The sequence below is a fragment of the Spea bombifrons genome, chromosome 5, assembly GCF_027358695.1.
Source record: "Spea bombifrons isolate aSpeBom1 chromosome 5, aSpeBom1.2.pri, whole genome shotgun sequence".
NCBI lineage: Eukaryota > Metazoa > Chordata > Amphibia > Anura > Pelobatidae > Spea > Spea bombifrons.
The window spans coordinates 24,683,470-24,696,568 of record NC_071091.1 but is presented as its reverse complement, the minus strand read 5'-3'; the positions used below and the strand labels follow the sequence as shown (position 1 = coordinate 24,696,568).

Genomic DNA, 13,099 nt, shown 5'->3' with positions numbered 1-13,099 from the left:
GTCGGGGGTCGTCTTATACGCCGGGTACTAACTCTAACTAACTTACCGGACTGGAGAATCCGGACATAAGCTTCTCGGACTGGAGAATCTGCGGCGCCGTGCAGCAAGAGCGGCGCGGTGCCCATAAAAACACGCCTCTTTCATCCGTCTGGCCCGCCCCTTGTTTCCGATTACCTCCTCTGCCTCTCAGATCCCGCACATGCGCGCCTGCACCGCTTCACTGCAGTCCTCAGGAGGTAAACAACCAGCCGATCACCGGTAAGGTGCATCGCTTGCCGTGATTGGCTGGTTGTTTATTAATGCTGCACTGTAGGAACTGGTGCAGGTGCTGTACTATATCTACCTAGTATACAACAACCAGCCAATCACTGGTAAGGTACATCTCTTGCCGTGATTGGCTGGTTGTTTACTAATGCTGCACTGTATGAACTGGTGCTGGTGCTGTACTGTTTCTACCTAGTATACAACAACCAGCCAATCACTGGTAAGGTACATCTCTTGCCGTGATTGGCTGGTTGTTTACTAATGCTGCACTGTATGAACTGGTGCTGGTGCTGTACTGTATCTACCTAGTATACAACAACCAGCCAATCACTGGTAAGGTACATCTCTTGCCATGATTGGCTGGTTGTTTACTAATGCTGCACTGTATGAACTGGTGCTGGTGCTGTACTGTATCTACCCAGTATACAACAACCAGCCAATCACTGGTAAGGTACATCTCTTGCCATGATTGGCTGGTTGTTGTATACTGGGTAGATACAGTACAGCACCAGTATCTGTACCAGTTCATACAGTACAGCACCAGTATCTGTACCAGTTCATATAGTGCAGCACCAGTATCTGTACCAGTTCATACAGTACAGCACCAGTATCTGTACCAGTTCATACAGTACAGCACCAGTATCTGTACCAGTTCATACAGTACAGCACCAGTACCTGTACCAGTTCATACAGTACAGCACCAGTACCTGTACCAGTTCATACAGTACAGCACCAGTACCTGTACCAGTTCATACAGTACAGCACCAGTACATACAGTACAGTATACAAATCCAACAGTCAAGACCCCATCATGGCTCCACCAGCAAGAAGAAAGAAATATGAAGCCAGTTTCAAACTTAAAGTTGTAAACTTTGCCATGGAACATAATAACTGCGCTGCTGCAAGACAATATGGAGTAACAGAAAAGATGGTTCGGGACTGGAAAGCAAATGAAAAAGCATTAAAGAATATGCCAAGGGGTAAGTGTGCATTAAGAAGAGGCACCCCACATTGGCCAGAACTGGAAAAACATGTAGCAGACATGGTGAATGAGCATCGCCAAAATGGTTATGTAGTGACACGAAATAAAATACGCTTGTTTGCACTTCAGTGGGCCAAATCTAACCCAGATCACAGCAACAGATTTAAGGCCACTGTATCCTGGTGTACTAGATTCTTGGGAAGGCATAATATGGTACTGAGGCAAAAGACGAAAATTGCACAAAAATTGCCTGCAGATCTTGAAAGCAAAATAAATAGTTTCCATCGATACGTAATACAACAGCGCACTAAACATGGCTATGCGTTAAGTAGTATTGGAAATATGGATGAAACTCCAATGAATTTTGATATGGTTGGAAATAAAACTGTCCATCAAAAAGGTGAAAAAACAATTTTAATTAAAACAACAGGACATGAGAAGTCCAGTTTTACAGTGGTACTAGCATGCACAGCTGATGGCGCCAAACTGAGACCAATGATTATTTTTAAAAGAAAAACAATGCCGAAACTCAAGTTCCCTGTTGGTTGTTTTGTACATGTGAATGAAAAAGGCTGGATGGATGAAGAAGGGGTAAAGCTATGGCTTGATAATGTATGGAGCAGGCGACCAGGTGGACTTATTCAAAAACGTAGTCTACTGGTGTGGGATATGTTCAGGGCTCATTTAACTCCCAGCACCAAGGAAAGGCTTGCAAGGATAAACACAGATGTGGCAGTTATTCCTGCAGGATTGACATCGTTGGTACAGCCACTGGATGTGTGCCTAAACAAGCCATTTAAAGATCGGATTAGAGAACAGTGGAATGAATGGATGGTTAGCGGCGAAAAGTCATTCACAAAAGGAGGAAACATGCGTGCTCCACCGTTAGATGTTTTGTGCAAGTTTGTCATAAAAGCCTGGAATGATATTGATGCAGAAACAGTAATCAAGTCTTTCAAGAAGTGTGGCATATCAAATTCATTAGATGGTATGGAGGACGACTACTTGTGGCAAGATGAAGAGGAAGCCGAAGCTGAGACCACACCATCTGATACGGAATTCGATCCATACGATGACTGCCTTGCAAATGTATCACAAGATGTCATTGATGTACTTATGATATCAGATGATGAACAGGAGGATTTTGAAGGCTTTTAAAGGGAAACCGTCACGCCAGCAAAACCTGTAAAAATAGCTTGCTGTTATGATGGGCGTTGCTGACTCGCCAGGGACTTGCCCGGCACTCTATTGTTTGTTATCTTCCTCCTATCATCATCAGTTCCAGTTTGGTTGACAGCTTAGTTGTCCAGTTTGGTTGACAGCATGGCAGCTCCCATGGGTTTACTGTCTTATCCTTCCTTTCAGCTTTAGAGTGAATTAGGAAAAGTTTAATCCACTTGCAGTTTGATGACAAACAGCCTTATGTTTATTAGTGACAGTTTTCCTGCATGTCATAAGTTTGAATTAAAATTACCATATTGAAATCAAATCTGATGTTTTTTAATTTTTATTTGGTGTGCGTTGGAAGAGGGGTAGTCTTATACGGCGAGTATAGCCCAAACTCTATATTTTAACTGGAAAAGTTGGGGGTCGTCTTATACGCCCAGTCGTCTTATACGCCGGAATATACGGTATGTTTATTTGTTGCCAACTTTATTAGGGTGAGAAGCGCAGACAGTTTTTGTTTTTTGTATACATTGTACAGCCAACACACTGTATTTGCAGCATGCTCACACTGTTTGGTAGGCCTCGTATTGTACATTTGTATTATTTGAGCCTAAGACTAGCTTAGCGCACCGACATTTTTTCTTTTCCCTGTTTGCACATGTATACAGTGTGTTTACTGTTTAATATCAGTAGATGCAGCATAGCCTCAGTTATTTTCCCATGGATCAAAGCCCCAATTTGTTAAGGAAGCTGTGGAACGAAACACGTCAGTCAAACCTTGTTCAGCCAATCCTGTGCTTTCATACAGCACACAAGCATCACGTTTTCCAGAAACCTTATGAATCCTTTGTCCCTAAAAATGTAAATAATTTTATTTCTGAAATACGCTCACGCTTTTAAATATATCATACTGTTTTCAGATATAAAATTCTCTTTAATTTTTAGGAATTAGCTGAGTTTAAAATTATTTTATTTCTGAAACATGCTTACTCTTTGAAATATATCATACTTTTATTTCAGATAGGAAATGAGCTATAAAAGCAACAGTAGCCATGCCGCATGCCACAAAAAACATCACAATTCAACTACATACATACTAGCACCATACCTCCCAAGGGACTCTGCCTCTTCAGGACGGACAGTACCTTATTTGTGACTTTTCTCTGTACCTCTCTTCACTTCTGAAGTCTTTCTAGGAGTTAAAGATGTCTATTTTAGTGGCTTGTGGAATTATATTAAAAAACAAAAAAAACCCTGGGGTAGTTTCCCATGGTGTTCAGCCAGCGGCTAGCAAACCTGCTGAACATTATAGGAGTTGAAGTCCATATAAGAGTTTGAGATGTTGGCCATTCCTCTTTTGGACATCCAGGGGTCTCTTCTGCTTTAGTCTTCAGTTTTTTTGCTTTTGTTGTTATACATTTTTGTTTTTTTTTAAACTTTCTTAACCCCTTTAGTTCTGTAAGTGTGAACAGTTAGCTCAACATTGTTAATGACCCAATAATACACGGCTGGATCACTTCATGCTTATTGCATACAGATAGACTTTTATGTAACCAGACTCACAGAAAATTAATAATTTACTTTCATCATTACAGGAAAGAGGGCAGTGAGTCTAATAGTCCAGAAGCAAGAAGTGAAGCATGGTGAGATCTGCTCACACAGCTTACTTACTTGACTTGAATCCAGAATCTCAAGTTTTTTTTTATTTTCAGTAACTTCAATAAAGTGAGAAGGGCATTATTAAATATTAAACTTAACTGGACATGAGAGAGAGAGCTGTAACATTATCAGATCCATTTGCTAAAGGCAAACAACACTTGCATTTAACGTGGGATAAATGCATCAAAATACCCTGCTCCTTACATGACTGCCGCCAAGATTATGTCTCTATTAATAAATGCACGTTTACAGTGGCAAGGCCCTCCAATCTTTTGCATTTCATCCAATAAAAGGCATGACTGCTGCTGTTTGGCCCTCTAGGAAGTTTGCTGTGTCCTTAGACAAATGAAAAAAATTAAAGTTGGATGAGAGAAGATTAGCAAACGGGATAGTGACTGAATGTGCGAGAAATTAAAAAATGGTCATGTGTGATGTCATTAGAGATGAAATCCAGATAAAGAAATTACTGTCACATTAGCTTTGCCCTCCCCACTATCAATGGCAGGATGGCTATAGATACTGGTTATGGTAATAAATAAGAATCCCAATTGCTGCTTTTCTCACTAATACACGACTGATGAAATTCTTCTTTGAATACTAGTGACCTAATATAATAACATAGTGATATTATATACATGTATATACATACATACAGACATACATAGTAATAGTTTTTATATGGAGCTTTATTAGAATTAATTCTCGTGCTGGACTATGAAAGGGCCAATGTATGAAAGACTCTAATACTCATCTCATGTATACTTCCTGTGTGTTTCATATGAAATTTATATCCCCCCCCTCCTGTTTCATTTCAGAATTAAGGCTTTCTATGCACACGTCATGATGTCTGTCCCAAAAGTGGAAAGTAATCACCCGTTGCAATCAGAAGATCAAGAAGTAGGTTTCGATCCACTGGACCCAGAAAGGACAGAAGCAGGTAATTTAGAAAGGCTGATAAATGTTTCTCCTTCTGTAACACATGACTTTACTTTTTCCTTGGTCTTTTCTTTTTCTGGGGTTAAACTCATAGCTAGCCCAAGCCTTATTACATATGCTCTGTATCAGTCTCTACCACTGATGGTTATTCCGTTATATTATCATGTATGTAACACTTTTTATTAATATTTCAAGGGGCTTAATCACTAACCTCAACATTGAAGGGTCACTATTGAAATGCCATGCGCACCAACTTTTATTTACAGTACCAATAGCTGCCATATTACAGATGATACTGTGGAAACGCAGCGCTTCAGTCCCCTTATTCACCATAATACACATAATGTAATATACAAATGAAATCACAATTCTTCATACAAAACAATGCATGACTGTGACATCACTTCCGATATCGAGCACAGGCATGATGGAAATTATGTAACCAAATATCTGGATATTCACAGACCCATAGTGCCCCGAAGACAAAAAAAAAAACTAAGCATGCAGTTACAAAGATTATACAAAATAACATCTCTGTTATATCATATCATCCCAGTTGTGGTCTCCCAGGTGTGTCTCATTTTATTTATACACAGAGTATAAAATTAAGAAGATGATACAGCTATTTGCAAAAAAGAGACATCTAGACTGATCACAAGGATATACACATACAGTAAATTAAATATGGTATGATAACATAAGGTTACAGCCAGGTACAACAGCGGGATTGTCATATCAGTATAGATTTTATGTATGATATCATAATAACATGAATAATGGGCCCTTAATTGCATAGTGCTCCTATGTATTGCATGCATCCGTGATTAAACATATAGGAAGAATACACTACATGTACCTACATGTACTACATTTATATACCGCTTATACTCATAACCTTTGTCAGGTAAAGGGTGTCCTCAACATCAGCTTAAGGATATATATATATATATATATATATGCAGGAGAAGCTCACCAGAGTTGGCTCTTCATAATGCACAGAGAATACCATAAGTCAAAATATTTCATCTTGTCGCAACTCACCTGCTGCATTACATAAACCCGTTAGCATCTGACTGCTATCGTAGGTCGGACTGCCTCTTTCCTTCCAGCCAGTTCATTACTTAACACTGCCGTAAATAGACTATTTAAACAAACCGTTTTGAAAACATGTAAATCGCATGTTGTATCATGATATGTTTTGCAGAACACTAAAAAGTTAGTAAACCACAGGAAGTGCCAGCAGACAATTAAACAAAAAATAATAACCATTAATGCATTGCCACCCTTTTTTTTTGTGTTTTACAAAATCCATTTACACAAAATTATGTGTTTGGATTCTTTAACAACAAAATTCGCATTTCTGAAACTTCCTTTAATTTTTATTTATATATTTTGTCACCTGATCTGTGCCTGAATATATTGTTCATGGCATTCTCACGTTAGATTGACACAAGGCAAGAACCTGATTCCCAGGACAAGAAAATCAAATTAAAATAATTCTAGTTAAAGTTTGCAGTTCTCTCAATTTAGGGTAATAATAAACTGTAATCCAACTGAGCGCTGCATGGTTAGGGAAAACTGTCTGTGATTATGTGTGTCACTGTGTTGTATTCCTCACTCACTTGCTAGCAGTGACAACATAGTTTGAGGAAGTGATGAGCTTAACAAGCTGCTTAGAAAGCGATTCTTGTCGTGAATACATTCTGCGAGTAGTCTGTTATACACCATGACACCTAAACTAATTTTCCAGTCATTGAACATGTGCATCTGGAACCAGGCAAGTGAAATTTATTTGTAATCTTAAATCTAAAATAAATGTGCTGTGCATTCCCACTAAAGGTTCACGCTGAACGAGCCATGCACGGCTTCTGTGAGTCTGCAAAACAAAGGTTTAACATCTCTAATGAGAAAGGGGTCCAAAGCGTTGTGTAAAATGTCGAACGGGCCGGTTGACGGTTTTATAAGATGTTTCTTAAACTATGTTTTTCTTTAATCAGGCAAGTAAATTAGTGTTCGCTGCAGACATATAATTTAATTTACATATACATATAATTTACTTGAGAAAACAGAATCATCTCTATTCTGACATCATATCAGTGTGTGACATCATAAATCACAAGGATACTCATGCATTGCATAGACTTCTTCAAATGCTGTCATATTAAAGGCTTGACATCTTCATGATGAAAGGTACTAAAACATGAACTAAACCCATTAATGGGTCTATTTAAACCAAGATATTTAAATGGAATTTACCTTTATATAGGCTGAGTAATTATTTAATGGGACTAGTGCTACTGACCAAGTGCTGATATGGCTATTGAAAATAAATCAGATACTAAAGTGTAAATTATGATTATATAATGGAACTAGTGGCTTGTCTCTATTGCCATCTCATATAAATGTTATGTTATATATAATTTAAAAATGTCAGACGCCTGGCAGCAGTCACGTTATACTTCATAAGATTAACCATTGCATACTACCCGAATGTCACTGTTAAGGAAGTATGTCTCCTTGTCCCCTTTTCCTGCCCTGATGTTCCTCTATAATGTGTATAGAAATAACAGAAGATGTGTAAATTAAATGCAGACGTGGTATAGACCTGCTTCTCAGCTACACCTCTACTCGCACCCCTAAAACAGGTGCCCCTATTTGGCCATTTTAAGTGTTGGTAGGTCTGACATTAATTATAAGGACGCATCATTTTTATGCAAAGGCACATTAGATTATTTGAACTCTTCTTTTTCTTCTTTCTTCTTTCTTTTTTCTTTTTTCTTTTTTCTTTTTTCTTTTTCTTCTTTTCTTCTTCCCTTCCCTTCCCTACCAGTGAATGGGCATTTGGTGAATTGACCCATAGTTAATAGTATTGGTTGCTAACATACCTGTGCGCCATCTGAAGTCGTGAGGGGTCAACGCAGAGTCTGGGTGAATAGCCCTTAAATGATTTAACAAACGTTATCGTAAAAGGATAAACCTGTACAATTAACAACATTCCCCCGAAACAAAAGCACGCAAGAATCCATATATGTGCCTGAATGTATACAAATATCAATACTTCCCTATTAATCTATCTGAGTAGCTTCCTTAGCCTCTTTTTTTTTTTTTTTTTTTTTTAGTTTTTTTTTATACTAAATCCATATGTGCTGCTTGTCCCAAAAGTGTTACTTATGCATTTCCTTAGCAGATGGATTAACGAAGGTACTAATAGGTCGCTTACTAAGTCATACCACAGATAGGCTGTGAATAAAACTTCTTCTAAAGTCTGAATTGCTTGCCATGCAAAAATTAAAGAAAACACTTTATATACATTTACATATTAGACAATTATGTTGAAAAGTCTGTGCTTATCCATTTTGTCTTTTTTTTCTTCATTGGCTCAACCAGAATTGTAGAATCTTAGCAGCGGTGTCTAATTAGAAACGAGTGTTCATCATTGTCGCTGTGCTGCTGACATATTTTGCAGCATGGGAAAATGTTTGACACAATAACCAGTAATGAAGATAATTACAAAGGGACTTATTTACACCAGCAGATACTGGAGGTACGGGTGTTTATGTTCTGTTATCACAGTCCTTGGAATACGAGTTATGTGCAATAATGGATGTCTATAGTTATTTAGACAAGCAATCCATTTCGTTGTTGCCATTGGCCGGCTTTTGTTTTTTGTGAATTGTGCATTTATTGTTTCCAAGATGATGCACAATATTTTAGTGTGTTGACCACATTTCACAGTGTAGGGAGATCAACCAGCTAGGCATGACCATGAAGTGTGTGTGACATGGTGTACATGCAGTGTTCCTGTTTACATACCTTACTGGTGCCTGCTTTTGGATTTTCTGTGATTTGAGGAAAAGTGAAGACTAAATACTAGGGAACGTGAAAGATTTGACGTGTAAGGATTAGCTCTCGATTATGTCTTATAACGTGTCCTTTGGGGCAGTCCCTTTGATCTTTCAGTGGAGGACATGATAAGGTTCAGTACAATCCTGCGTGGTTCAGTTAACATTGATCTTCTTTTCCCACGCCTTGGCTAGTGTCATCTCACTATGCCTAGTTAAACTTCAGAATGCCCTCCTAACTCCTCTATTCCATTTATATATCATCAATATAGCATTTTATGTGGATTATTAGGGATTATCCCTTCTAATATAGAATATATGGTATATGTTTAAGACATTTTCTGTGTTTTCTCTCCAGCAGGAAATAGATCTTATTCTCACTCCCTCTTTTTCCCCCCCATAGTACTTTTTTCATAATTATTAATTTATGGGGTTATCATTTGCACTGTTGCATGAAATTCAAGTAAATGTATGTGCTTACAGTGAGATTCATAGCTCAGTTTGTATGGTGTACAAAGTTTTTCTGCAGTTGTATGGAGTGTTGATCAGGTAGGAGGTGGAAATTATTGTTCTATTATTGAAGGGTGCATGTCATTCAAAAACATCTATCTAAGGCATAAATATTGGTGATTATGTCACACTCTATTGCCATATATATTACGTAGCCCTCCTCTATGTCAAAGTACCCCGAGTTTGTTTAAGAGTCTTGTTTGGGTTAAAATACAGTGGGGTTTCACTGATTCAGCTCCTTCATAAGCAATATAGCCATGAAAAAATACATAGGACTCACAAGCCATAGGGAATGTGCCTTTTATGCTTTTTAGGTTGTGCGCTCCCCTAGTTTGTATATTTTTGCAACCATGTTAATTAGGCTTCATAATCACATCTCTGAACATTACCAGGCAACTCTTCCTATAGTAAATAGACCCCAGTGTCCCTCAATAACCACAGACTCCATGATTTTATCTGTGCTCACCTAGGTTTGAGGACATGGCTAAAAACTACAATTAAAATCTTTAAAAACCTCTTGTTGGAACAATTCAGCTTTTGAGTGAAAATTGATACCATAAGAGAGGGTACTTTTTGTTATTGCAAACATAGCAAAAATGAAATGCACACTTCATAATTATCCGCTCATATGCCAGTTCCAATTTGAAGTATTTACAACCTCTTCGTGTTTCTCCAGCTAATAGAATGGGCATTGATTCTTTCTTTTTTATTAGCATTTATTATACCTCAAAGCAGTTGGTTAGTCTAACTGAAATGGCTCTCATTTAAGCACGCCGACGACACAGAAAGTTATTAGGTCTGAATTTCTGTTTAAAAGTGCCATTAATTCATTTACCCCAAATGTTCATTAACCATGTAAATGTATGCTGATGTTCCATGAGACAAGGAAGTGACTAATGACTCCTCGCACTAACAACACTTAAAATGAATAGAAACTTAAGATAGCTAATCTTGAAGTAATCAAGACCCTCATTCAGCCTAGCATCGCTGTATGCTCTAAAACAGCTGTCAACTGATTAAAAAAATTATGATATATATAAAAATCACATATAAATATCTCCCATATACACATTTCCTCTGCCCTTGAATGCTTTTGCATGAATCTATAATTATAAATTGTTCTTAAGTGTGATTTACATGGGGATAAAGCACAGACAGTAGCTTGTGTTCTAATGGGGAAGGATTTTACTTTTCAGTGTGATCTGCTACAATTATCACAATCATTATATTAATTTATGGTGCTGGTAGATTAAATTTGAAAAAGTATACATATTTTATGTATACAATTACAAGAAACATGTTTTCTATGAGAAGTCTAGCTTACTTTGAACAATATACCAATAAAATGTTATTTTCCATTTAGCGTCCCCTTATTTGTTTTATAGTATTTTGAATCAGTTTGCGATGCCATGTGTTTTTTGGCAAGGTAGTATTTTGAAAACTTGCACATGGCAGAAATGCTTGTAAATCTGCCATTAGAAACACCAAATGCACAGCAGCAAAACTGTCAGCCATGCATACGGACTGGAGACACTTGGGTGCAGGGTGGTATCAACCCAGAAGAAATGGACTGATACAAAAATCATATACAAGCCAAGTTGAACCACAATCAGTCAAAATCGAGACAACAAGCTCACAAATGGCCCACAAATTTTATCATAAGCCAGGAATTGAGGCTGCCACTAGGGGTGATCCAGAACCCGGGAACACGTCCACTTCAGGATACAGGAGCAGAACTACAAATGCACACAGGAGAGCCGCATAAGAAGGAGACCTAGGCACACGTTTTTATTTCACCTGCAAAGCCAAATTAGTCTAATTCTTCCAGTCCCTAAATAGTTTTAAGGCCATGCCATCATTGACTTTACAGCATGGATTGGTTTCTTAGAAATTTGTCAAAGGACCCAGTACCCTCAAAGAAAACGTATTCCAATTTATCATACTAAATGCAAAGCTCTAGTTATTTGAAATGGCTAAGTAGGGACACTTTTGTTCTAAATACATATTGAAGTTAGTGAGGGTAGGGCTTTAAGAAAACATTTGATGTGACTTTCTGACCTTATAAGAATAATGTATGGTTACACGGTTTAATTGTCAACATGTTTCCACCTGTTTATAAACACACAATTGTGACTTTTAGGACCGTAGAATGTTGTGATACAATCATACCCACCCAATATGCTAACTTAATAGAGATAATAGGAAAGACGAGGGAAGAAAGGGATACAGGGACTGTACCTCCTAACTGTGAACGTATGTAAATGCATCCATAGTTCTTTTTTGTCTTTGTACAGTTTTTTAAACATAATCTTGACATGTAGGGAGTATACAAAATATAAGGGTTCAGAATGGAATTGCCAGAAATGCACAAGGCGACAAAACTTAACCCCTTAATGACAAAGCCTGTACATGTACAGGCTCAAAATGCATTGTTTTCAATGGGTTTAGGGACCGCCCATTGTCCTTAAGGGGTTAAATCACTTATTGTAATTGTAAATGAAAATAACGAAATGTAGTATCACAGAATAGAATGTACGTAAACATTTATCAACACACAGACTTACTGTGAACTCCATAGATGTCAATACAGTTTTAGGTAAGATATAGAATCAAAGTTCTAGGCTCAGGAGAGGGTAATGAACGAAAGAATGAAGTATTTTCCAGTCTTGCTTATTGTTGCCATATTCTGTGTATGTTGTGTGCAGAACTGTAAAAATCAGATACATTTTTTAAGGATGGAAGTTGAAATAATAAGCCAATCAAAAACAGTAGGATGTATAGAATGCTTAGCTAAATTCTTACAGAATATTTACATTATATTTTGCTGCTGATATAATGGCAACATAGCTCTGTTAAGACATATTGAATGAATGACTTTAATTTTACACTCAACTCATAATGAGACCTATTCATTGTAATCTACCATGTTCAGTACAGATGTTTTAATATTTTCACAAGCTTTGAAATCACGGTATACATACATTCTACAAGCAGTGACACGAGAACTTAGACGTTCAGGCGTTTTTTTTTCTTTCCAATTTTTAACTGTGTTGCATGAATGATCATTAATTGTTTTGTTTATTGGCAGATTTTTGTGTTCTTCAACACCTAATAATTGTTTCTGATTTTAGGATGCAGGAAAGGATAAACAACAATGGAAATTTTGTTAAAATACATTTGTATGTCAATCCTATAGGATGACTTCAAAGAGAAGCATATGTTTGACACACACTGGTTACCATTCACTAAAAGTCAAGCTAAGTTGAGCTAAGGTAGACTTGAACCTGTTGGCTCCAATTGAGCTACTTACATACTTGCCCTGAGTAACAGACATTGGTAAATAGTCAAATGCGGAGAATTACAGGATACGTTGTTTAGATGGTACAACGTTCTGTATACTTGATACTTTTTTACTGTGGTAAGACTTGACATGTATGTACTTTTACATATGTTGTGCACTACCGCTATCCAGCTGTAATATTTTTCTATTGTATGCATTGTTTCATATGCTTACTTACAAAAAATTGAGAATTGATTAAAAAAAGTGTATTGCCCTGAACAACATTTCACATTGAATCTTATTTAGGTTGTTCAAAAACAGTAAAATAGGTCAGTAAAGTTAAAAAAGCTTATTAACAGACTGAACAGCTCATCTTAGCAAACAAATAGTTCAGTCTATATCTGTAAAGTCCATCTCAGGAGTGCTTGACATAGATTTGACAACTTTTTAGTGTAACTG

The 13,099-nt window shown here is 37.3% G+C and overlaps 1 protein-coding gene across 1 annotated transcript in view; it reads left to right on the top strand.

The window, feature by feature from the left end:
* Nucleotides 1-13,099, top strand: part of TBC1D5 (TBC1 domain family member 5) — a 239,581-nt gene that overhangs the window by 83,494 nt on the left and 142,988 nt on the right. Inside the window, exon 3 of the mRNA XM_053465963.1 lies at nt 4,888-5,009. Within this exon, the coding sequence (XP_053321938.1) occupies nt 4,913-5,009 (97 nt within the window). The 5' untranslated portion in view covers nt 4,888-4,912. The remainder of the gene's footprint in view (nt 1-4,887; nt 5,010-13,099) is intronic.